Source organism: Colias croceus, chromosome 4 (genome assembly GCF_905220415.1).
Source record: "Colias croceus chromosome 4, ilColCroc2.1".
Taxonomy (NCBI): Eukaryota; Metazoa; Arthropoda; class Insecta; order Lepidoptera; family Pieridae; genus Colias; species Colias croceus.
In genome coordinates, this window is record NC_059540.1 from 1,415,026 (window position 1) to 1,441,506 (window position 26,481).

Consider the following 26,481-nt stretch of genomic DNA (forward strand, 5'->3'; position numbering starts at 1 on the left):
GTTATATGGATAAATCGAAATGATTTATATATTATAATTGTTTATTTATCGCCCAGATTTCTCAGAACTTTCAACTTGTGTCAATTATGTCATGGATAATTATTGTTAATGTTAAAAATAGGTTCTATTATAAATAAATTACCTACAATAAAGGTGGTACTGTTCTATTGTTATGTATATAGAGATGTGGTAGAGATTTTTGCTTAGGATTTTTGTAGCCTTTGACTTTCTGTAAATAGGTAAATTATGATGCTATTGATGGATATGTAATATTAATATGATTTTTAAATAGCCATTAGTATCGGCATTGTTATCTAGCTAGATATATACGCATATAATTATTATTATTCATGACTTATGTAGTTATGTCAAGAATTCTTATCAGCTTGATGTGTGCTGTCCAAGAATATGATATGACGAGACAGAATAGCCTTAATTATGTAGGAACACAATTAAAGTTCCTGTATATCCTAATGATTGCTAATTTAATTAACCGATAAATGAAAAATTTGCATTTCCGCGCATTTCAAGAGTTATTACTCATATCCGTCAGGGCGTTAACACTGCTTTATTTATTTAATATTATCTGCAGTCAAAGTTCAAGTTGTATTCAATGTATCGTCATTTAGTTTCTTGGTCATCATGAAAACGTACGTGGTGCTGTGGTTTTTGTATAGTTCAGTGACTTGCCGGACTATATTTTGGGAAGAAAGTGCGCCATCTGTGCAATCTGTGGTCAGTGTTATCTATGGGTTATCGATTGTCCTAATTTTTTTTTAAATCAACAAAAAGTTTTATTTATGGTTTCTAACCTATTTTGTGACACCTTTTTTTATAGGATTAGTTTTATAAATTTATAAAGAATAGAAAAATTCGATCACGAGGCGGGATCGAATTTTTTCTATTCTTTATAAATTTATATTTATAAAGCGTTTGAATGCCATAAAACCAAAAATATCAATTTCAAGGATTAGTTTTACTTTTTATTGAATGCTAGCCGTTTGGTTAGAGGTTAATTCAAGTTCCTATTTTCGATGCTATGAAATTATTATACAAGTACCTAATCCATAAAATCTGATACACTAGTACACTTCATATTTAGTACCAAAAATACAATTAATTTAAAATAAGATAACAATGGTACTTAGGTACCCGAAATGTCCAATATAATATTTTCCTCGCAATAAAAAGGTACCTAGGTAAAATGTACAAAACTTGCATGCAATAATCCGATACTGAAAACACATAAATTAAATCTTCAGCGCGAATTTCTGACGCGTTATGGCTACCTTCCTGAAAGAGAAAAAGGCATTGACTTCACGTATACAAAACAGGCGATCATGGAGGGAGTCCGGAAAATGCAAACTTTCGCGGGCTTACCGCCGACCGGGGAAATAGACGAAGCGACAGTAAAAGTAAGATATATCCGAGAAATTAAGTACGTAAATGGTAATAAGTATATAGACTTGCCTCTTTATTGCCGTTAAATTAAAGGTCTCAATGCATGGTGATATGCAAGAACACCTCTTTTAAATTAATCCGGTGACAAAATTTACGAAATTGAGAGAAAAGAGATTTATCATTTAAATGTTTCAGCTATTTCGAAAGAAAAGATGCGGTGTAAAAGATATCCTTCCTAACAATAAATCACATCGGAATAAACGATACATCCTTCAGCAAGGTTGGGACAAGAAGACCATAACTTATAGGTAAAAAATAATATCTATTATTGATTTAAAGAATCGTGGCAAAAAGGCCTATGTATTAGTATTTACCTACCGTTTCATCTCGCCTAATTTGCGACTAGGATTTCGTTCAATGATTTTGCACGACGATGCGAATCATCAGAGAGTGCTTTACGATGGAAAAATTTTTTTCGCCTCATTTTTGCAGCTATTCTTATTATTATAGCCTTGTTAGTTCACGGAATCAAGATATTTTGCATACTATTGTCGAGATAATTTAATGGAGATTAATCCCATACTTTTTAAAAATTGATTTACTTCAATAGAATTGGAAAAAAACACCGAAATAGGTAAAAAAAATTTCCTGTCCGTCATGTGTGAAACCTGAAAACACTATAACTTGTGAAAAAATCCATCATTTGAGTTAATTTTTTTTTTTAAATATTCTAATCGACGATTGTAGGTCACTGAATGCGAATGATTAATTAATTCAGTGTCGTTTAATTGCAATTAATAAAAAACGAAAACTACAAGACTGTATATCTATATATATATATATATTTTTATATTTCATAATTAAATGAGCATTATGAGTCGTGCACTTTTGGATTTTCCAAATAATATTTATAACTACACGGGACTTGCGTTGTTGTAAAATGTATTATTCTTAAAATACACATAATTATTTTTTAGCGTATTAAACGGATCGAGTACGTTAGAGAAATCTCGAGTAGAAGCGATCATGGAGGCGGGGCTGGCCGTGTGGGCGCCGCACGGGGGGCTCACCTTCCTGCGACATGATTCCAAGCCTGATATACAAGTTTCTTTTGTTAGCAGGGACCATGGGGATGGGTGAGTTAGTTAAGAATTAATAAAATTGTTAGTTTGTTGCTAGAATGTTATTTCTTTCAACATTATCCCCACTGCGGAAAGTTTAATTTATGTCGCAGCCAACTCGCTTTATCGGCTCTATAATGAAGAGCTTAGGGTAAACGCAGGTATTAACGACCCCTCTAAGGCAATTTCAAAATCAACCATATTTTTTAAGTATACTGGTTCTTCTAAAGATTTATAATTTCATTTTATATGCTAGTGTTATGTATAAAAAATGTATTTATTGAAGCAAATACATTCTAATAAAGGATTATCTTGTAAAAAATAATTTACAATGTGACTTAGTCGATTGTTGCTATTACCGACCCATAAAAACGGCTGTGAAGCTATTAACGATTTTTATGCAGCTATTCCCGATCGTATGTGAAAGGAAGCCTTTTTCCAGCAATGGAATGTATAGAAGCTAGTGATGATGATGATTACCGATCTTAATAAAATGAAATAAAAATGCAAATATATTCGTATTTTTTTATTGTAGTTATTTTTAATAAAACAAATGAGTACTTTTTAGTAATGAACTAAATAATTACAAACTTTTAAATTAATCAACATAATACTATTAATATATGTACATATATTAAATTAAGGATTTCAAACTCTAGGATATTTCGTTATGCTATTTGATTGATTGCTTCGGCGAGTTGTGTTTTACTGAATACTTTTCGCCGCTTTCGTGGCTCCATATTTCTGGAAAAAATATACCTAATTATATGTTTTATGTTAATTGAACCTAAAAAAAATATAATTTTTAATAGGCACCTATTATGTCATAAAAGTAATAAAAATATATTTGCACGCTCAATTACGAGCGGAATGTTTAAGGATCAATATTATCTGTATATACAAACATCTTTATTCTACATTCTGCAAATAAAGCAATTTGAATTTGAATTTGTAGATGAGAAACTAAACAATCTATATTCGATCGGTAATAGCTTCCTATAGTTGCTATTGCCGACCCACATGGGTCGGTATTAAAGTATGTAAGTATAAACCTAAATTGTATTACCGACCCATAAAAAAATGGTTATTTTAATTCATTTGACCATCAGACTATAAAATAGATTATAATTGATCAATGTCATACAAAATATGAACAAATGCATATTGTTTAAACAAAAAAAAACAATGATTTACTACTGTAACTATTCGATAGGGATCCTCGAAAATATCATAACTTTGTATAAATTGACAACGCTAAAAGACACAACACTAGACAAAAAAGTTTAGTCGCTAATAGATTTTTATGAAGACTCATAGCTTAGATTTAAACTGGTCCATAAGACCACTTGTGTTAGTGTGATATAATAACATAAAAGAAAATAAAACAAAAAGTTACGTTGCTGCCATTGCCGACTTACGGGTCGTTGATACCTGCCACGACTTAAACTGGTGAAGCTAACACCGTCCCATTTTAATTTTAAGTTTTATCGTTTCAAATTACTTTTTATTAATAAAATGTTGTAAGAAATGAAAAGTTGACACTTAAATGCATTGACATTTAGTAATATAAATTAAAGTATAGATGTCATTTGTTTGTAAATGTCTTAAAAAGATACTCACAGTACTTACCCGAAGGAACAACGGAACAGTACGACACGTCCTGCTTCCACGCTACCCCGCAGCAACTTACGCATTTTAACTCTTTTTTGCTCAGTTACTCACTCTAACGTTAAAGTATACGATGCTCAATTAATACATTCGTGTATAACTTTGCCTACCTATAGCTAGAATAGTTCTGGAAACGTTTAAATTTCGAATTACTTTTATAGGTCGGTAATACCTTCAGATTTTCGATGGGTCGTTGATAGCTGCGTTTACCTTAAATGATATCAAACCGTATTTAATTAATTGACTGGATTATGCTCGGACTATTCGTATATGTAGTTTAAGACTCCAGTCGCTGGACTTGAAGTAAAATAGAAGATAATATAAACATATTTTTTGATAAAGTTCAATTCAATTCATCAAGTTATCATCATAACACGAGCATTTCAACTAGAAAATATATTTTGAATATTTCAACTCATAGCGCTTTCCAACTATTTTTAGATTTCCCTTCGACGGTCCAGGCCGAGTGGTGGCCCACGCGTTCCCCCCTCCCCACGGTGCGATGCACTTCGACGACGACGAGTTCTGGGGCGACAACCCTGACGAGGAAGACGATGACGTCACTGATTTCTTTGCAGTCGCAGTACATGAGATTGGTCACGCGCTAGGGCTGTCACACTCAAATGTTAAGGCGTCTGTTATGTACCCGTACTACCAGGTTCCTGTTGAGAAGTTGCATGAAGACGATATTTTGGGGATGCAGGAGTTATACTGTGAGTGTTTTAAACAAGGTGTTTCATATTAATTAGGGTGTAAATCAAGTTTAAAAAGTTCGAATAATAAATATATTGCGCATCCGGCGGCGGTAGTTTACACGCAAGAAAACTTTACTTGGGCAAACAAAATATAGGTAGGTACGTAGTCCGTATATTATTATACCTATAATATTGTATATGAAATAGAAAAAGCTTTTTCCTTTTCGATCTTAATAAAAACTAGAGTTTCATCAAAAGTTTGCGTTTGCGATCGAATCCATTAAAATCTGGTATTTTCTAGTATCTACCAAACGGTTAACAAATCATCATTTTTAGCATCAATAAACAACGAGCATTCAGCAGAAGAGTCAGAGGAAACAACAGAAGCGGTTCAAACGAGGTCGTCTTTAGTGCCTCGCTTCACGAAAGCAGATAGCGATGAAGATGACATACCGGATCTGTGCTTCACGAACTATGACACGATACAGGTTATACAGGGCAAGATTTTCGTGTTTGAAGAAGAGGTGGGTAGTTTAATTTGCGTAGGTACTTTCAGAGTTTGTATAGAGTAGTCAACAGTGTAGTATTTGAATATATTAAATACTGTTCCCCGCGGTTTCACCCGCATTGCTCCGCTCCCGTTGGTCTTAGCGTGATGATATATAGCCTTATAGCCTTCCTCGATAAATGGGCTATCTAACACCGAAAGAATTTTTTAAATCGGACCAGTAGTTCCTGAGATTAGCGCGTTCAAACAAACAAACAGACTCTTCAGCTTTATAATATGTATTAGTATAGAAGATAAAATATGTTATGTCTACATTTATTGGTCCATGCTGTAAAGTAGAATTTTTATGAAAAAGATTAGAAATTTTGTTAAAGTAATTTTTTTAATCTGTTTCTAAATGTGCTTTATTTCTTTTTAGTGGATGTGGGTGTTATCGGACAGAAAAATGATACTAGACGGATATCCCAAACGGTTCCACGACGTATTCATTGGCCTGCCGAAGTACATTGGCGTCATTAAAACTATTTACGAGAAACGGAATGGACATATTGTTATATTTTGGAGTAAGATTAAAATTATTAATTTACCTATTGCTTTGCTTTCCACATTGAGTGAGAACATTAAATTTTTGGCGCCAAAAATAATTTAAATTCATAACCTGCTACCTAATATTATAAACAAGTTTGTAAGTATGGCGTACGTAAACTCTTGGATATACCTAGGTACATTTGTTACTTTTTCATGCAGAATAACATAAATAAGAAACAATATGTATTTATATTTCTTCAGGTCGCAGCTACTGGGAGTTCAGTTCCCGCTTTCGTTTAATAAAGCGCGGGAGGATAACGGAATATTCGATTCCACAACACGTGGCTGAATTAACCTCAGTTTTTATATCAGACTATAATAATAAAACATATTTAATTGAGGATGAAAGGTTTTGGAGATTTGATGAAGAAACACGGCTTATGGATAAGGGATATCCTAAAGAAATGTCTGCGTGGAGAAAGGTGCCTTATCCCGTTGATGCAGCCATTGTATGGAAAGGCGGTGAGAATTTTTTAATACTTTGAACAAAATAGATGCGTTTATATTTATACTGACCGAAGTGCAAATGTTGCGTACATTTGCACTTCGTTACGTAAATAAACCTTCTGCCTGATCTTTTATCAGTTTCGTGATTCGTCCTGTCCTAAGTTCTTAAAAATTTCATCATAATAAGTTAAGTGGTTTAAGTGTAACAGGCAGACAGTTTTATATTAAGTATGGATTACGAATTTTGCTTGATATTTCAAACAGCTATTTTCAGTTTGCTTTAAATTTACAAATAGGACATGGGAAATACAATCAAAAATGAAATAACACCGTACACGTTAAAATATACTATTTTTGAACCAATTTTCTCATTCCTCACAGATACCTACTTCTTCCGCGGGCCTCGTTTCTGGCGCTTCGACGACAGACTAGTCCAAGCTCATGAGTACTACCCGCTACCAACAGCACAAATCTGGTTCCCCTGTGACCCTACGCCAGAAATGTCACGGTACATCACTAATGACGAACCATAGACAACCACAGTAGGTAAACAGAATTATAAACAGTACGGAAACTTTCTAACAAAACGAAACGGTTGACTATTAAGTTATAAAGAACGTAATTTGCACAAAGTGTAGCTACCGTTCTTATCTGTTTACCGTGCAAAAGTTGTGGAGTTATAGATGGTTATAGACAAGCTTGTGTAACTCTACAAGACAGGCTAGGTGTTACCAAAAATAATATAAGCTATTTTTAATCCATGTAAGGTTTATTATGTAAATTGCTTTAATTTGTTACGTATAATATGTTGTTAATAAAATATTAATTAAGATTTGATTGGTTTTATTTCAACCACTCCTTATTCAGATGAAGGGTCAACTCACACCAAAAGAGCGGCGAAGCGGAGCGCAGTTTCCGTGTCATATGAATTTTAACTTTATTTTCATTACTATAATACTTATTATCGCATGAGAAGCTCGAACGAGTCGCGCGGATGCCCGCGGCGCCGCTGGAATTCCGTGGAATTCCATTAACGGAGCCGTGCGACTGCGCGAGAAGTCGCGGGAATTCCCGAGAATGTTCGAGCATTCGCGAGCGGCCGCTGCCAATATCCCGCCCCTCGCTCCCGCTCCCCGCACGCGTATGTGCGCGCGAGCATTCGAACTACGCAAAGAGCGACCCGTGATTCGCTCTTTGCGCAGTTCGAATGCTCGCTTCGCCGCTCTTTTGGTGTGAGTTGACCCTAAGACAAAAAATTGGGCTCGTTTTATTAAATAGTAAACATCTTAATATTATGAAAAACAATATATAAAAATTTTGATCTTTCTGATATATCCATATCTTACGTAAGTAATGTGCAAGTACTCTTTTAAACAAATCATTAGCAATTTGTAAGTTACAGAGCAATATTAATTTTTTTTTCGTTTTATCAATCACTAGCGGTCCGCCCCGGCTGGTACCTACATGTTTACGTTTTTTTTTCATAAGAACCATCCTCGTACTTCAAGGAATAGATTCCGCAGCGCACGCGATGACAGAATTTTTTTTTACATCTTGGATTACAGTATTGCATTTTTGGTAAGGATCTCTATTTTTTTTTGAAAATGCAATATAGCCTTTTTTGCTCAGTGAAGATGCAAAGAATTTTTGAAATCGGTCCAGTAGATTATCCGTGAAAACCATACTAACATACATACATAATTACAAACCTTTCCTATTTATAATATAAGTATAGATAAAAGGTAGGAAACAGTAAATAAAAGACAAGCATACAAATATATCACTTTATTAAGTTACAAATTAAAATCACATGAATAAGAAATCGTTATCGGCGCACACTCGCAGCCGGAATGTCACATCGAATGCGGGGAACAGACAATACAAAATATAATACTGAGTGCAATATTGTTCGACATTATATTATGACGTCATTAATAACAACTAGACTGTTTTTGTTAATGATTTATAATTTTAAAATACATATTTAAAGTCAAACTGACCATGTTAAACATTACAACGTTTATATTTTTAATTATTAATCTGTGCAAAACATGACGTTTGGCGCCAAAGCTGTCATTCATGACGTCACTACAAAATAACGGGGATCTTTTGTACTATAAAACAAAGGCAAGGTGTGAGCACCGAAACTTTTAAAGTCATTTTATATAAACTTTATAAACATGTCTTTTGTTATAATTTAATTAATTTATAAATGCCCATTACTATCTATTCTACAACAAGTAATCGTGAAAATTGTAAACATTATTATAACTGTAATACTTAACCTCCTGGGGCCTGCGGTCATATATATATTACATAAACAATAAAAAAATATTTCAACGCCATCTTTTGCGTATATGCGCGAATAATACCTCAAATCGATGTAGTGGTATGTCATCCACTATACTAAACGGTTTTTGGTTTTATAAGTGACAGTGATTTGAAGTATTCTCATTTCGAAGTTGACGGTGGCTGTGCGACGGCAAACACGTGGTCAGTAATCTTATATTTCTAGTGGAACCATTCGTATATTGCAGTATATCTTTGTATATCTAATGATAATAGATATTATTTCTGCAACTGCAATAGTTATTTTGTAAGATAAATCTAAAACTTGTGAAAAATATTAATGTTTTCTTTTATGTCATACTGGTAAGACATTTGGTCTCAATTCTTGCCAAAATGGTATTGGTTACTAGAGCCCCATGTATTACCTACATGACATTCTTTAGTTTATGTTACAGATTTTATTATAATTTCCAAGGATTATAAGATACTGAGATCTACCAACACCTGGATGAGTCAAATATTGACCTATATGATGGACCTATGGAGTTTCTTGCCGGTTCTTCTCCATAGATACTGCTTTCCGAATCGGTGGTAAATGTTAATACTGTTGTGACGATTCAAAATTGCTTTTAGAAGAAGTCTAATTGAATAAATAAATGTTTGAGATGAAGGTAATACCCCAAATGATACCGATGAAGCCGCCCAAATACCAGAACATGATTCTTCTTCCATTCGTCCAATGAGTATGAGTCATTTCAGAACAGAATCGTCACTATGTATGTCATCTTCAGTTGTTGGCAGACCATCTCGGGGACGCACATGACGTGGACCAAGCTTATGGGGAGGCTGACCGAGAGGATGGATTAGAAATAAGACCTAGGGGTGGACGTGACAATATAAATACACCACCACGCCGGTGCAAAATACATGAACTGGTCGTTTCTCACCCTTAAAAATACCTATCTATGAACCAAGGTACAAAAAATAGACACAGAACAATGGATAGAATAATAACTATTTAGATTCAAGTTTAAAAATATATAATAACTAAAAAAACATGTAGTTTTTCTTCATTTTCATAAACTTATTACACTTGGAACTGGGACCCCCTGTAATATATACATGACATAAAGAAAATCCAAGTTTTCCACGAAAGATTTTTTTTACCATTTTTTTGAATATCTATAATTGCATTAGAACAGATACAGCTAATTTTTATTACAAAAGAAAGAGAAAAAAATCCTGGGTCTCAGGAGGTTAATGTGCGAGGGTGCATAAATTAAAATCGAAATGCACAGTGGGATCATTGACAAAATTTATATTGTCTTGCTTGTCATTTAAACATAGAAAAAGGATGCCAACAAATTTTGATAACAACAGAATAGAATAACAACAATTTATTAATAACCCACAAAACATAATATCAATTAAAACATTTTTCTACATAATTCCGATCTTTAAGTTAAACGTCCGTAAGTATTTTATAATTAAGAAGCATTCAAGAACCCCACAATCCACCAAACAATAAAATCGAGTCCGCTAAAAGTATGAAACGCAGTGATGTAACCATATTTTACTATTTATTATCTGTTTAACGTGTATACAGTGATGCAATTATAATTTACTATTTATTATAGTTCGAGTCAAACTTAATGGCGGTTCGGAAATTAGGTTCAAAGTGCGAGTGCGGGTGTGCACAGATTAACGTCCCGTTAATAACCAAAATTGTTTTCTGCGCATCGGATCGTACGATATTTAAATAAATAAATAAATACATAAATCATTTATTATTCCACCATAATTTGATACAACAATTTAATGACCCAGGCTCCTAATATAGTTATAAACTGTTTTTCAGGAGCCTGAGTTCACACTAATTAATATTACAATAATACAATGGCGTATGTACACGAGTTCATTCAGCTTATATAATTTCATATTCCGAGCCGCCATTAAGTTTGAATCGTACTATATCTGTGTACAGTGATGAATTTATAATTTACTATTTGTTATCTGTATATATATAATCTGTGGACAGTTTGTCCCACTGTGCGTGGTTGCCTAGCTGCAGCAGGAGGCCGGGTTGGGGTCCTTGCCGGAGCGCTTGGTTATGTTCAGACGGGTGAACTCTTCGGCTACCGTCGGGTGAATGCCAACTGTGTTCATCAGTTGCTCCATTGTGATGCCGCATCTGGAAGCGAATTTTTTATGAATATATTATGTTAAGATAATATTCATCTTTGAAATGTGTGTCTGTGGCATAAACTATATTCAAAAGACTTTTCAATTAAAATTTTCGTATTTTAGGTATTATAATTTTTTTTGTGCATTGTAAATAATATCTACTATACAATTTAGAAACAAGATGCGGCACGGTTGTTACGCTTTTCGGTACCACATTATAAAGCAGTATAACAGTTGTGCAACGTCAACACTCCTTGCATATACGCCGCCCGGTACCACAGAGTACATAGACAAAGCGGTATAGTAACTGCAGATGTCACGCTGCGATTTTTATGGCGACTCGGAAAGTGCGCAGGTAAGTCGGTAACCTGCTCTCTTGCGTCAGTGACATTGTGTTCTGTGCAGCGACTCGCACGATAAAGTTTGAAGTCAAGTGTACAAACTCAAAATTTAACATTTAGACTTTTTTTATTTTTTTAGATTTATTCAATTAGACTTCTCATATAAGCACTTTTGAATCGTCATAACATATTTTTAACATTTACTACCGATTCGGAAAGCAGTATCTATGGAGAAGAAACTTCATAGTTGTACTTTTAAAATCATGTGATTTAATCTAATCTTAATATTAAAAGCTGAAGAGTTTGCTTGAACGCGCTAATCTCGGGAACTACTGGTCCGATTTGAAATATTCTTTCGGTTTTAAATAGCCCATTTATCGAGGAAGGCTATAGGCTATATATCATCACGCTAAGACCAACAGGAGCGGAGCGCAGCGGGCAAAACCGCGGAGCACAGCTAGTTTTACATAATGGGGAATATTCATGTTTTTCTTTTTTGTCTTAAATTATGTAATAGTTTACTATTTTATAACGTAGAAAAAAATATTAATGGGCTTCAAAATACTCTAGATATTTTTAAAAATGAAATTTAAAACTTTAAAAAAATTTAAGCAGTTCAAACGGCGCCATTTTGCGTGCGCTTTTTGTGACGACACATGACACGTCCAGTGGGTGTTTACCTTAGTGTTTACTGTGGAGTGATGAATACAATGTCGTGTCAGATGACTTCACATTTCCTTCGACCAAAGGTGGCGCGTTTAGGAAGTTTGAATTTCGCTCCCATATTTTGCACTTTTTGAATATTATTTTAGGGGTTTAAAAAATAAGTAAATAAAAAAAAATCCTTTACATTATAATATTCTGATAATAAGTGTTCGAGAAGAAAATATTTTAGGCCATTTCAAATTTTATGCATATTCCCTATTGTGGAGCACTCACTTGACAGCCGCGGCGAAGCCCTGTATGACCTCCCCGGCGACGGGCCCCACGAAGTGCAGCCCGAGCACGCGCTGCGGGGCCTCGCGCCGGCACACCGCCTTCAGGTAGCAGTTGCGGATGTTGCGCTGCGGGATGAAGAACTCCGTCGGCTTGTAGTACGCGTGGTACACCTCGATGTTGTCCGCGCCGTGTCTGCAAGCACAGATAACAATTAGCAACAAATTTTACAAGTTAATAGGGCACATTGTTCAATTGCTACATTACACTTTAAAATAACATTTATTTAAACTCAAACTCAAACTACAACAAAATGAATGTGAATGTTGTGTGTATCTAACACAACTTTTAAAATTAAGATAATATATTTAAATAAATTGACATAATTTTCATAGGCGCATCAAGAGTTAAATTTCAAGGTCGCGTCATGGAGTAGGTCGACGATTTTGGTATCTTTGAATCTTGCCAAAGTAGTTTCACTTCTGACACTTGTGCTGGACACACACGCTCATTTTTTATTTAAAACAAAACGGCCAGCATAGCGGATTTCAACTAGAGTTCTGGTACCTTCGACCACATCTAGTAAACCCTACCAACCCACCACCACCACCAACCCACCTTTGAACAGCAGTCTCCTCGCTGAGTCTAATGCATCCATACTCCAACGGCGTGAAGATTGTAGTGGCTATATTATCATAGTCCATCTGCTGGTGTGAGTCACCGAACAGTCTGCGAGCCAGCAAACGCCCAGCATGGATAGGCACTGGAGTCAGTTCTGGTACCTATGAGCACGTCCAGTAACCAAAGTCCCTATTATGTTTCCCTCACCTCTGAACAGCGGTCTCCTCGCTGAGTCCAACGCATCCATACTCCAACGGCGTGAAGATTGTAGTGGCTATGTTATCATAATCCATCTGCTGGGTGGAGTCACCGAACAGCCGACGGGCCAGCAAGCGACCAGCATGGATAGCCACTGGGGTCAACTCTGGTCGACCTTCGAGCACATCACCCACTGCGTAGATGTGGGGCACGTTCGTTTGTTCCGTTTCGGCTACGATCTTGCCGTTCTCGGAGAGGCACTGGAAGTGTTCAATGTTTGTATTAGTCATAGGATTGGAAAGGTATTGTTATTGATTTGAAGTTAATTATGTTCAATAATGTGTAAAAAATATGTATTTAGTTAATTGTTTAATCATTTCATAAATAATTCAACTTACGTTTACGCCAGCCGCATCCAAATTCAATTGTTTAGTTAGCGCGTAACGTCCGGTCGCGATGAGTACTGTGTCGAACACGTCTTCACTCCTGGAATTGAAATTATAACATTACAACTTGTTACAATAATGTATAATTTATACAGGTGTAATATTTCATTATAATTTTTGTTTGAAGTTATTATACACAAAATGTTGCCACTATTTTTAACAAGTATATTAATTGAGAAAAAGACGACAAATGTTTATCTTTAAAAAAATGTGTGCGTTTACTAGTGTACACACGTAAGAAGTGAAACTTCTTTATGACCTTATTTTTCAAAAAATATTTTACTATATGCAACTTTACAGAAATACGTCGAATCACGCGTGGTAGGGATAAGAAAAAGATGGCGCGTAACGGAAAAATGTCACGCGTAACGAAAAATGTTACACTAAATTTTTTCCAACCCCGATAAAGAAGTTTCACTTCAAAAATTATTCTAAACTGGTAACCAAATTAAAATGTTAGCATATTTATATTTCAATACTACTAGGTTAAAACTCACTGTTCCTGTGTCTCCGTGTTCAGCCACTTGGCCTTCAACTGTCCTGTCTCCAGCTTCTCCACCGAGACGGGCACACACTTGTGCTGCAGCTTCACACCCTTGGTCTCCATCTCGTTGGTCACCATCTGCGCCATTTGCTGGTCGAACCCGCGGAGGGGTACAGAACGGATCAGCACTGTGGCCGGGAAGCCCAGGGAGTTGAGGAAACCGGCACACTCGAGGCCGATGTCTGGAAAAGAATCAAGATTTTTTTAGTGAGATGATAAGGCAGAGAAAAAGAATTGACAATCGTCGTGTTCATCTTCGTTGGTCTTGATTTAAAGAAAAGAAAATATAAAGAACGACGTGTGGTACTCGGGGACTGCCGCGGTAAAGCTATTGCATGCTATGCCTTCAAGCCACACCTCCGCCCGTCGGAGTGGGGAGCGTGAGGTTTTTTCGTTATGGAATTTCTCGATTCGGTCCCCGCGCTCAAGGCCCGCGATAGAAGCTTTGCAAAAGCTTAAAAGGTTGTGTGTTCTTCGACGTAATAAATCAATAAAATGGTTTTAAAATTACACAGCTTTTAAATTGACTAAATATGCCACACAAAGTTACAGCTTGTTTTAATTGGAACAATTTGTAGTTATGCCGTAAATAATAATCAACTGCAATAAAACTTAATAAAAACAAAAAATGATAAAATTTTATGAGTTGTAAGATATATCTAAAAAGATAATAAGTGTACAATAAAAAAATTAAACATTACAGAAAATAATTGAAGCATGCGTAAATGTTACAATGACCTTATTCTTTAATTACTAAGAAAATGTATTTACTGGACCGAGAATATTAGCTTATAAGGATTCACTTTCTTTAAGAATGCATCAATGAGAGTATAATTATAGTAGAGCCATTTTAATAGGCAACATTTGACAGTTCAACAAAATTCAACAACGTAACCTAGTAACGACGACATAGAATAACATGATATTTCGTTTTGTTAGAACTGCACATTTGCTTAACTTTTTTCAATTACGATTACATATTTATAATAATAATGACCAATACAAGTAATTTTAAGATTTCATTTTACTGATAAACCATTCTAAACATAATAAACAATTTCTGTATTGAAGAACTGACGTCGCTACAATTTTGTGTCAATAAACCTTTTTTCTTTTTAAATACCAGAGATGTTACTCTAAAAATCGAAATCTGACATCTAGAATCGAATGCATTGATTGCTTGTGAATAAAAATCATCATAAATTAATAAATTCGATTGACAAATGTATCAAATCCGTATCGATTAATTCACTTTAATCGATGTTTTTATGCAAGTTACATCTCTTCGAAGATAAAATTGATAGACGTCAAATGTTGCCTATTAAAATGGCTCTACTATATATTGTAGCGTATTGAGCACATTTTCAATATGTTCAAAAGAGATGATATGAGATCAAAAAAAATCTGTTTTACAAGACTGATTTGAATTAAATAGCTTAGGATTTATAGAGTACTAGCTTTCCGCCTGCGGCTTCGCCCGCTCTTTGAAAGAAAAACCCGCACAGTTCCCGTTCCCGTGGGATTTCCGGGATGAAACCTATCCTATGTGTGAATTCAAGTTACCCTCTATATGTGTGCTAAATTTCATTGTAATCGGTTCAGTAGTATTTGCGTGAAAGAGTAACAAACACACACATCCTCACAAACTTTCGCATTTATAATATTAGTAGGATATTTAGATACTTACATCCAGCCCCAACTACCAGAGTCTTGCCGGGCGGGTGTCCCAAACTGAAGATATCATCGCTGCTTATACAGTACTCTAACGCTCCAGGGATATCCGGATAGTGGGGTCTGCCACCAACCGCGATCACAATATTCTTTGCTGTCAATTCCTTCTTGCTCCCATTCTTCATGGTCGCAATAATTGTGTGGGGATCCTTGAACTCGCCTAGCCCATTGATGTATTCGATCTTCTTGTCTCTCAAGTCGACTCTGGTCACCCAGTTGACTGATTTAATGTGGTTCTGGACGGACTCTGTGAGCGCGGCCCAGTTGATTTTGATCTGGTCTAGCGCGGGCACTTGCCAGCCATACGCTACCGCTTCCTGGAAATAGAAGATTAGGTATTTGTTATATGGCCGTAACAAATTTGTTAGGTAACTATTATGGTGACTACTGTCTGGCTAGTTTCTTAAGTATCTTATAAGGATGCTGTGTTCAAAACATTAAAAGATGCAAATACATCATAGTTTTAAGAAAAATCTTACTTTATGCGTGATTGAGTAACAGACAGACAGACAGAGTTACTTTCGCATTTATAATACCTATTAGTATATTAGTATGTACCATTATATCTTCTTTATTTCAAATAGTAAATAAAGCATACGAAATCGAAATTCGTTCACAGTTTCAATTTGTAAATGGATTTCCCCATTCAACTCCTCTTTATATTCCAACAAATAATATCCGCATTGTTACGGAAACTTTGAACACTCAATTAGATAATGAGCTACAAAATTCATTAAATTAATACAAATCCTACAATTTTCCACTTAATCCAAAAAGTAAAACGTCCATATACCTATTATACTAGAGCGCAGTTTTACCCGCATTCTCCGCTGCTATTATATATTTATTTATTTATATATACTCCGATTCTTAGCTTGATGATATATTGCCTATAGACATCCTCGATCTATCTAACATTGAAATAATTTGTTATCGGACTCGTGGTTCCTAAGATTAGCGAGTTCTAGCAAACAAACAAACTCTAAATCTTTGATATAAGTATTTTATATAAGTACTAGTGGTCCGCCCCGGCCTCGCCCGTGGTACATATTTCGCAATAAAAGGTAGCCTATGTCCTTTCTCGGGTATCAAAATATCTCCATACCAAATTTCATGCAAATTGGTTCAGTAGTTTAGGCGTGATTGAGTAACAGACAGACAGACAGACAGAGTTACTTTCGCATTTATTATATTAGTATGGATTTTCATATATTATAACCTATAGATGACGTTGGACAGAAACGTAAGATGAATTATCAAGTAGTGAATAACACATCACATAAATATCACTGCAATTTTGTATTACACAATATTAAAAATAGTTATTTAACAAAATTGTTTTACAAACTAGCCAGTGGTGGATAACAAACTGCAAAATGTTTTAAAAATATTGCTGTATATTATTTTTAATTAAAGTTATATATTTCCATACAATTAAATAATTTAAATATCACGAGCACGACTTCTCATTAGTAGTCAAACAAGTATTTTAATTTGTTATAAAATACAGTTCGTAAATCCAATATGATGGAGATGAAATTACAAGCACAACACATTATACCTTATTTTGACCGACCGCGACGTTCTCATGAAGTTCGGGAGGTAAAAAATGTACATATTTGATATGAGATTATACTTTCATTTAAAATTTAAAGGTATGGCTCTTTCTCTTAGGAAAATTAGTATGACAATATTTTTATATTTTTTTATCGCAGACAACAATATTTATATTCAAAATACTCCCACTACAGTTCACAACTGTGACTTACATTTATTTATCAAACAGGTATAATTTTATACGAGATGACTAACGTTAAACATACACCTACTTATATAATAGATATTATGTTAATTCGAACCCATTACAATTATCTTGTATAAAATAACCATGCCTCGTTTAATTTTCCGTTGCTCATTCGAGCTTCTATTGTGTTAACCTCCATAGATTTATTTCATAGAAGTTTCAATACCCCCAGAAATTTAGACGCATCTAAAGAGGCTAAATACTATGTATTCCATTAATGTAAAGATTTTGTAATATTGGATGGTTTATAGGAAATAACAAATACTTTAGCACCAACTTTATAAATATGGAAAAATATACTGAACCTTGCAACTGACGTCACCTTGTGATAAAATCGTTGAAACTACCATAATACTGCTAATACATTGAAACGATAGATAAAATTGAATTGTAATAGGCTTTTATCAGAATTACCATTGCCTGACCTCTTTTTAGTAACTAATTAAAGAATGATATTTTTTTAGTGTTGTATCGTGAATCATGAAATAACGAGAAATACTTTATAGATGTACAGGTATTGCCCGATTTGGGGATGAAAATAGGGTTGCAAGTTGCAATAAAACATCATTTACTGGATAAAATTAATTACACAATTATGTGCCGAATATTTTTAATAGTAAATTCAAAACTAGGCTAGGGTATTAACTAGACACACTAGTGACTAGACTATGTATCGTAAAGAAATGCATTACCAGATATAAGGAATCCAGGGATCAGGGAAGGATCGGACAGGAGGGATTGAGGTTCAATGCACTTACCAAGTCCTATAAGCAAACAATTATATTGAAATATGGTATTTTTTATCTTATCAATTTATCTAACCTTCAAAAATTACTAGATTAACAAACTACATATTATTTTTATTCTGTGTATTACACAGATAGTTGACCACTATTTTATTTTAATTCAATATAAATGAAACTAAAAAAAAAAAGTAATAATTTGTTACTTTATCGCAAGAAATACTATATCTTATATAATACCTAATTATATTTAAACAAATAAATTTTAAAAATTTTACGAATCATTGTAAACAAATGTTGGTTGACCAAATAAATAAAACTCATAACCCATTTGAATTTAAAACTTTCTCTTTACTTGACTTTACAGGATGTATTTACATGAATTAATGACAACAATGTAAAGTAAATGATATAACAATTTACAATACATTTCCTTGTACATAATTTGGGTTCAGAATCAACAGGACAGTGTATGGAATAAGGAAAGAATATGTTATGCATCATAGCCGTTTCCTATTTGTTAAATTAGTAGTCAATAAGATAAATAACTTTTTTTAATAGTGATGACCCATGAGATTGTCTATTTATAGATGTCTAGCAGGATATACAATCTTATCCAGTCTATGCATGATATAAATTCTATTGAAATATATCCATACTAATATTATAAATGCGAAAGTAACTCTGTCTGTCTGTCTGTTACACAATCACGCCTAAAGTACTGAACCAATTTTCATGAAATTTGGTATGAGATATTTTGATACCCGAGAAAGGACATAGGCTACTTTTTATCCCGGGAAAATGACGCAATCCCGGAAATCCCACGGGAACGTGTACTATGCGGGTTTTTCTTTGATTGCGCGGGCGAAGCCACGGGCGGAAACCTAGTTCTATATATTATCAATCCACTTTCAGTTACATTCACCTATGAAGATAATTGCAGTGTTATTTATGAATTGTGACATAAGAATAATTATTATGATATGGTCCAAAAAGAGATAAAATCTCAAAATTGTATGACAAAGATTCTATTTCTGTCTGTGATTCTTTTATATTTGAGGTGATTACACATTTTACAACATTATATAATTTATATTTAGTTTGAGATTATCATTCCCTATAATCTAATCATAATAAAAAGTAAAAACCTAATAAGGCAATAAATAACAAATCCATAATCAATTGTTGATTGGCCGACTTGTTAAATTGGCCAAGAAACTATAGATTATTTACAGTAATCTGACAGTCACAAAATATATACTAAAAAACATAAATACTCACATGTATGCTCTCTCCAAGTATTGCAGCTTGATGCATCAATTTCTTCGGTATACAACCCACATTGACACACGTTCCTCCGAGCCCCCATTTCGTCCCCTGCGGCGACGGGGTAACGTAATCTAACACGGCCACGCGAGCGCCCCGGTTCACTGCCTCCTTAGCGCATGCCAGCCCTCCCGAGCCACCACCAATGACCGCCAAGTCATAATCATACGCCCCATCTACAATTGCATTATGTACCCATGAAGTATAAAGCAATGTTATAACGCACACAGTTTACTTAGTCCTGTAGGTGACCAAGTGTTGGTTGTAATGTGCAAATTACAAAGAGAACAATATAATATGAGGAAAATGACCCACTTAAATATGTGCATGTTAATTAATGATGAGAACTGACGATAAATGAGATGGATGAATCTAGAATTGTGATTGTATTTAAAATGTTTGCGATACAAAAATATGTGATTCAGTCATGTTTTAAGTGTTAATTGAGTCAGTGTGACTTCCTACTTTGAAACCCTTTTATATTTACTTGATAATTTGGTAAGATGACAATGGCAAAATGGAATCATTTCAAGTATCATATATGGAATTCATATGATGAATAATGATATATATATATATATACAGGGTTACTTGTAAAACACCAGCAACTTCGCAGGATAAGATAGCTAACATCATAAGTAACAGCATTTGTTCTACGACTTTTGATAATTTATTAGATTTTATTTTCATACAAAAATAAATATTCATTTAATTTTCCGTTTGAATATTATAAACTCTACGCGCATTCCAAAAATTACGTAAACAAGAAGCGAACGGGAGGGGAAAGGGGGCGACGCGTCGTCCTTTCGATAATGAATAGAACATAGACTTACAAATGTTAGGAGAGTACAATAAAAGCTTAAAAAATCATTTAAAAATAATTTATTGCGTTATGCCAAAAGTCGTAGATCAAATGTTGTTACTTATGATGTTAGCTATCTTGTCCTGCGAGGTTGCCGGTGTTTTACAAATAACCCTGTATATATATATATATATATATATATATATATATATATATATATATATCATGTATAATATAAGTGATCATTGCGTCAGCATATTATAATAAAAATTTCGAAATTCCAAACTAGAGCTTGACTGGTTAGAGTACAGAGAAGGCCTTTTATACAGTCCTGCATTAAAGCACATCTAGTGAAATCTAGTCTTTAAAATCACTATCATTTTACTGTGCCCATTTGCAACGGACAAAAATATAACCCACGGAAAACTTAATAATAATTACACATAAAAGGTGAATATAATATGCCCAAGAAAAGCTCTATTGTGCAACAACAATGATAGGCAGACAGCACAAAATTTCCAGTGAATATAATTTTTATACCTTCTTCTTGTACAAAAGGAGCGATTGACTTTGTCTTACGGCTACAACACATCCAACCTATTTGTGCAGTCAACCAAAATTGTCTATTATTATATTGATTACAATGCAATGCTTAAATCTAACGGAAAGTGTGATGCATTTTTTCTATTTTAACCAATATGATTGTTAAATTTTTTGCATAATCTGCACCCATTCTGATGTTATGTAAGTTGTGTCTGTTATTATTCAATTAATTATGATATGTATTTGAAAAAATCTAGCACGAATAGATGGTAAATGAATAATAATGAGGGCGTTATATAATGTAATGCAGAAATACAAAAAGGAACGATGATCGAATAAGTAGGTGGATAAAAATTGGATTGAATAATAAATCAAGACAAGAAAAATACCACAGTCATATTATCAGAGGTTAGTCGTTAATTGCTTCAAGGCTACGCTAAGATAATTTTCAACTTACTAGAAAATGTGCGCCGGCTCAATACAATTAATGTATCAGTTCTACATAGCGGTTTCACAATATTGCGTATCTTGAGAAAATTATTAAAAATTGTCATTTTGACGTGTTACTCCATAAATGACAGAATATTATTTATACAAAGGTCACTGCTACTGCTGCACAAGAACGGTATAACCTTACTCAAACGTCAAGTTTATGTTTATAACGAAATTCAACTAAAATTGCACAATGAAATCCGTGTTGATTACCGGCGCAAATAGAGGGTTGGGTCTTGGAATGGTTAAATTTGTTCTCAAGAACAATAAGGCTGAAAATGTTTTCGCAACCTGTCGTAACACTTCTGAGGTAAGAACTAAAGTAAATGTATATGTATTTTATCAAAACTTACCGATTGGTGCCATTTTTTATTGCTTTAAATCACACTAGCACTTCACGTTACAACTTTAAATCAAATATTTATTGTCCGAGCTGAAGCTGCGTTGTAATATATTATAATAAATTTTAAAGATAAACGCAAGAAAGAGATGGCTAATCTTAACTATCGAGAGTGGGGAGCACCGTTCAGTCATCGACTAAACGTAAAACGACTACCTATGTAGGCAACACTTAATAATAAATACCTACATTATCGAAAATCGAGTGGGGAACGTCGAGTATCGAATAATCGTGACTAGGCAAATGACATTATTTAAACGATGACGTATCATCGACATCTATTGTAGATGACGAAGCAAATCACAATAATTAAAAAATCCAGATAAATCTGTCTCAATCATAATACATACATATTATTATATCAAATCCTACTTGCAGACCATGTTTATTTAGATCGGTATTTTTACTAGAAATACTTTAGAAATATTATTTCAGCGGGCAAGAATTTAAAATTTGCCGCGATGTACCTGTTTAAATTATTTATGATTTTTTCTCTTCTGTCTTCCGTATTGATAATTTATTACAAGCTAGCTACCCGCCCGGCTCTGTACGGATACAATTATGCTAAGCAATTATGTATTTTATCCTAACCAATATAATAATTAATACTTAAATGCGAAAGTAACTCGGTCTGTCTCTCTGTCTATCTCTTCACCATTCCTAAGCCAATGAACCGATTTGAATGAAATTTAGTTCAGAGATAGTTGGAGACCTAAAAAAGCACATACCTATTGTTGTTTTATCCCATAAATCCCACTGAAACAGGAACTGTTAACGTTACGACTTACGTTTGACTACGCAGGCGAAGCCGTGGACGGAAAGCTAGTAACTACCTATCTACAGTCTACTTTATAAATTAGAATGTTGTAAGTGTGCACATAAACGTAGAAATGCATGATGTGTAAGTCAATAGTACTAATTGTTTTTGTTATTGATTTTTCAGGAACTAAAAGCAATTTCTCAAGAACATAATAACCTGCACATATTGAATCTAGGTAATATTAAAAAAAAATAACTTTTATCATTTAAACGAATAAAAAAGTGGGCTTTTTCATCACCGTTTGCACGGCCCACAACATACTTATATTTTTATCTACTTATCAATTATTATGATGTTTGGGGAGAAAAAAGATGCATTCTAAACATTGAAAAAAGTTCACTCTTTCTCAACAATCGTCATCACGTCACAATATAATATGTGACAAATTGATATAATAATCTAGGTGATCGGCTACAATGATTCGCCCTATGTGCCTTTTCGGTAAACTTGCATGAGTTATAATAGTTGCGAATATCCATAAGTAAGTACCTACCTACTTACATAATCCATACTAATATTATAAATGCGAAAGTAAATCTGTCTGTCTGTTACTCAATCACGCCTAAACTACTGAACCAATTTGCATGAAATTTGGTACTTATGGAGATATTTTGATACCCGAGAAAGGACATAGGCTACCTTTTATTGCGAAATATGTACCACGGGCGAAGCCGGGGCGGACCTCTAGTATTTTATATGCGAAAGTAACTCTGTCTGTCCGTTTGTTACTGAATCACGCTTTAAGGGCAAGCTCCCTAAATTTTATGTGAATTTGCATACATATTCTGAAACAGGCACACATACAATCAAAATGGAACTTTAGTATATGATTTATTGGGTCTTTCTTTCGATCTACAAGACAGTTACGTATTTGTAACATTTTCGCTCGATTGATTGTTTATTCTTAAATTATGCCTTTTCACTACACACACATTTTCGCATAGGTACTATCTTTGAGAAAGTGCCCATACGTTGCGTACCTACAAATACTTAAATCTTACTATTTTTACAAGGTTACTCGTAGAACGTTCTAAACGACGCCTCAAGGATACGTTAGTTTTATTAAGTATTCTGTGTCAAGGAAGCGGAACCGAATGCCTAGTACGAGAAGTTCAATTCATATTTGATAAAAACAATACCATAAAGTATGAGGAAAAAGCAAAATATAAAGAAGAGCGTGCGTGCCGAGCACACGTGTCAGAAGTGAAACTTCTTTGGCAACATTCAAATATATCAAAATCGTCGCCTTACTCCACGACATGCCGGTTTTTCCATGACACGATCTTGAAATTTTACTCAACGAGCATAAAGAAGTTTCACTTTAAAAAATACTGCAAATCATTATAATTAAATATAAATTTTATAGATGTTACCGATACATCGCAATTTGATGATGTGGCTACACAAGTAGCAAAAGTTATGGGAGGGCAAGGTCTCAATTTACTGATCAACAATGCTGGTGTCACCACGCGTTTCACAAAGCTCAACTTGGTGAAAGCTGATCAGTTACTGGAAAATCTTACTGTTAACACAGTAGCACCTATAATGCTGACGAAGGTTTTTATGTTTAATTTAATTTTGTATTTGACAAACATGAAGAATACCGGTTCATGACTTGTACCTTAAAGTGATACAATACAAAGGCACTGCATATACGCTGCTGGTCCAAATGCTGGCTTATGAAATAAATAGTACATTAAAATTTACTTAATTAAAAATATGAGTATGGCAATATTAACGTAAACTGAAGGTCATTGTTTTGCTTAATGATCAAAATAACACAATTTGTTAACCATAATAAAGAGACTAGAATTTGTCGTGTTAAAACACGTATATTATTTCAGGCTCTAGTTCCATTATTGAAACAAGCAGCGGAAGCTAACAGCGGGAAGCCAATGGGCGCCGAGAAGGCAGCTGTCATAAACATGAGCTCTATTCTTGGCTCCATTGCACAGAACGATCAGGGTGGCTTCTATCCGTATAGATGCTCAAAGGTATGTAACCGTACAGATGTTAAAGACTTAAGTGGTTTATTAAGTATTAACACACACAAACAAATTAACAAAAAATACTAACACATTTATCAGAAATCAACTATGTATTATAAGCACTATCATAGTCACAAAAAACTAAGACAGTGCATCAAAAAATATGCAATGAACCGAATCACAGATAACTATATTATATTAGTCAAACCGAATTGCCGTGCCCACAGACATACATTAAGATGACTAGACTACGCGAGTGTATGTACTTCCCGTGTCCAAGCTAAGTTTAAAAAACTTACTTGACGCTGACCTACACTCAGTCCGCGCTTGCAGTTCGCCAAGGAAAGACGTGAAACTGAATAGAGTAAAATGCCGAATTGCGCAGTAATAAACTGTAGAAACTCCACAGCTGTGAGTGGCCAAGTTATCGGAGATGTTTCCTTCCACCGGCAAGTAATTTTCTAATCAGAATATGCACTATTTATTTTAAAATCAAATAAAGAATATTTGTGGAAAACGATCGTGACAAACATGGATACGAAATCATACGGAATGATTCCGAATACATTGCGGCTTTTACTTGGCACGGTAAAGAAGGCGTGGTATGATAATACGCAATGAATAGCGTCTTCTCATTTTTCTGTTCTCATTTTTCTGTTAGTGGTTAGTCCCATTTTGTGGTTAGTGATGTTCATTCGATGCAACAGTTCTCGATTCTAATCGATTTTGTAATCGAACAGAAAAATGATAATTTGAATTAGCAATTTTTTCAGAAAAAAAAGGCAGATTTTTTTTGTCTTTTAATACGACTTGACCTAGAACTTTTAAGTACATATCTATCGGTGTAATTCGTAAACCGTACAAATCCGAACATAAAAGAAAAATGGATCGGGGCAACGGGACATAAAGATTGGTTTTCAACAAAACATAGTCTATCATCGTACTGACGGGCTCGGGCGGTCTGGGAGGCGGCGCGTTGTGGCGCGGGCTCACCGCGGGGTAAAGCGAGCAAGATAGTACGATGGACTCCGATTCTAGAATCGCCGCGCGAGTGGCGGCCCTAATCGATTTAGCGTAAAATGAAATGTCCATCACTAAAAAGTGCTCGTGACGTCATAACGCGTCAAGGTCAGTACAAAAAATATGACACGCTTGGTTTTCACACTTCACACAGATCGCGGTACTTGCGTGGTCTATTTAGATCTATGTCTGTGGCCGTGCCACACTCCCTACGCTGTTTATTCGGTATTCGTAAAACATTTCTATAGCGCCTTGTAGGATACCGTCAGCGACATCTAGTATGAGATAAATTCAAATAGAAAGTAACTGAACTTGAATAATGAATTTATCTCTTATTCTTCTTGTATTTAATGAAATTAAAATACTCAGCTCTTCATTTGTTATTATTCCTAATTAAAATATTTTTCAGGCCGCACTAAATGCTGCAACAAAGTCAATGAGCATTGATTTAAAGAAAGATGCGATTCTCGTTGCGTCCATGCATCCGGGATGGGTAAAAACCGACATGGGTGGAAAAAATGCGCCGCTAGATGTCGATACCAGTGTCGGCGGTATTTTCACAACCATAGACAAACTCGGTGAAAATGACACTGGAAAATTCTTGCAATATGATGGCTCGGAGTTGCCATGGTAATATCAAAATGATAATTTTACACAAATTAAATCAAATAACAAGAAAAGAGATTTTTAATGTAAGCTTTATTGGTGGTAGATTGTTGTAACTGTAAGAACTATTATAATAAATTTTTATTAATGAAATAAAGTAATTTTTTACTTATGTTTACATATTTTTAATTTTTACCTTCACCAGCAGGTTTCATCATT

The 26,481-nt window shown here is 34.4% G+C and overlaps 3 protein-coding genes across 4 annotated transcripts; 2 read left to right on the plus strand and 1 right to left on the minus strand.

The window, feature by feature from the left end:
- The first annotated feature begins 587 nt into the window (after nt 1-587).
- On the plus strand, nt 588-7,260 carry LOC123691432 (matrix metalloproteinase-2-like). Its single transcript, XM_045635814.1, has 9 exons — nt 588-735; nt 1,263-1,415; nt 1,597-1,709; nt 2,379-2,537; nt 4,632-4,903; nt 5,222-5,409; nt 5,812-5,956; nt 6,183-6,443; nt 6,810-7,260. The coding sequence occupies exons 1-9, from the start codon at nt 643-645 to the stop codon at nt 6,959-6,961; spliced, it is 1,536 nt and encodes a 511-aa protein (XP_045491770.1). The 5' UTR covers nt 588-642; the 3' UTR covers nt 6,962-7,260.
- Nucleotides 7,261-10,280: 3,020 nt separating this feature from the next.
- On the minus strand, nt 10,281-21,983 carry LOC123690929 (thioredoxin reductase 1, mitochondrial). Of its 2 annotated transcripts, none has more exons than XM_045635086.1 (8): nt 21,782-21,983; nt 19,547-19,767; nt 15,675-16,035; nt 13,941-14,169; nt 13,396-13,483; nt 13,007-13,257; nt 12,182-12,373; nt 10,281-10,908 (listed from the first exon to the last, which is right to left on the minus strand). In XM_045635086.1, the coding sequence occupies exons 1-8, from the start codon at nt 21,792-21,794 to the stop codon at nt 10,779-10,781; spliced, it is 1,485 nt and encodes a 494-aa protein (XP_045491042.1). In that variant the 5' UTR covers nt 21,795-21,983; the 3' UTR covers nt 10,281-10,778. The 2 variants fall into 2 exon arrangements, with proteins under 2 accessions (XP_045491042.1, XP_045491041.1); XM_045635085.1 differs by lacking the exon at nt 21,782-21,983 and adding an exon at nt 21,394-21,523.
- On the plus strand, nt 21,602-26,440 carry LOC123690930 (C-factor). The gene is made up of 5 exons (XM_045635087.1): nt 21,602-21,738; nt 22,772-22,823; nt 24,015-24,205; nt 24,493-24,642; nt 26,066-26,440. The coding sequence occupies exons 1-5, from the start codon at nt 21,622-21,624 to the stop codon at nt 26,288-26,290; spliced, it is 735 nt and encodes a 244-aa protein (XP_045491043.1). The 5' UTR covers nt 21,602-21,621; the 3' UTR covers nt 26,291-26,440.
- The last annotated feature ends 41 nt before the right edge of the window (nt 26,441-26,481 follow it).

Excerpts from the sequence above, each read along its gene's own strand:
- LOC123691432 (XM_045635814.1), top strand. The coding sequence starts at position 643 with ATGAAAACGTACGTGGTGCTGTGGTTTTTGTATAGTTCAGTGACTTGC. Across the intron at positions 1,416-1,596 it reads TAGACGAAGCGACAGTAAAA|CTATTTCGAAAGAAAAGATG; the intron begins GTAAGATATATC and ends TAAATGTTTCAG. Across the intron at positions 1,710-2,378 it reads AAGAAGACCATAACTTATAG|CGTATTAAACGGATCGAGTA; the intron begins GTAAAAAATAAT and ends ATTATTTTTTAG.
- LOC123690929 (XM_045635085.1), bottom strand. The coding sequence starts at position 21,490 with ATGACAATTTTTAATAATTTTCTCAAGATACGCAATATTGTGAAACCG. Across the intron at positions 14,170-15,674 it reads TCTGGTAGTTGGGGCTGGAT|ACATCGGCCTCGAGTGTGCC; the intron begins GTAAGTATCTAA and ends ATTCTTTTCCAG. Across the intron at positions 10,909-12,181 it reads GGCTTCGCCGCGGCTGTCAA|ATGCGGCATCACAATGGAGC; the intron begins GTGAGTGCTCCA and ends ATTCGCTTCCAG.
- LOC123690930 (XM_045635087.1), top strand. The coding sequence starts at position 21,622 with ATGAAATCCGTGTTGATTACCGGCGCAAATAGAGGGTTGGGTCTTGGA. Across the intron at positions 22,824-24,014 it reads CCTGCACATATTGAATCTAG|ATGTTACCGATACATCGCAA; the intron begins GTAATATTAAAA and ends TAAATTTTATAG. Across the intron at positions 24,206-24,492 it reads CACCTATAATGCTGACGAAG|GCTCTAGTTCCATTATTGAA; the intron begins GTTTTTATGTTT and ends ATATTATTTCAG.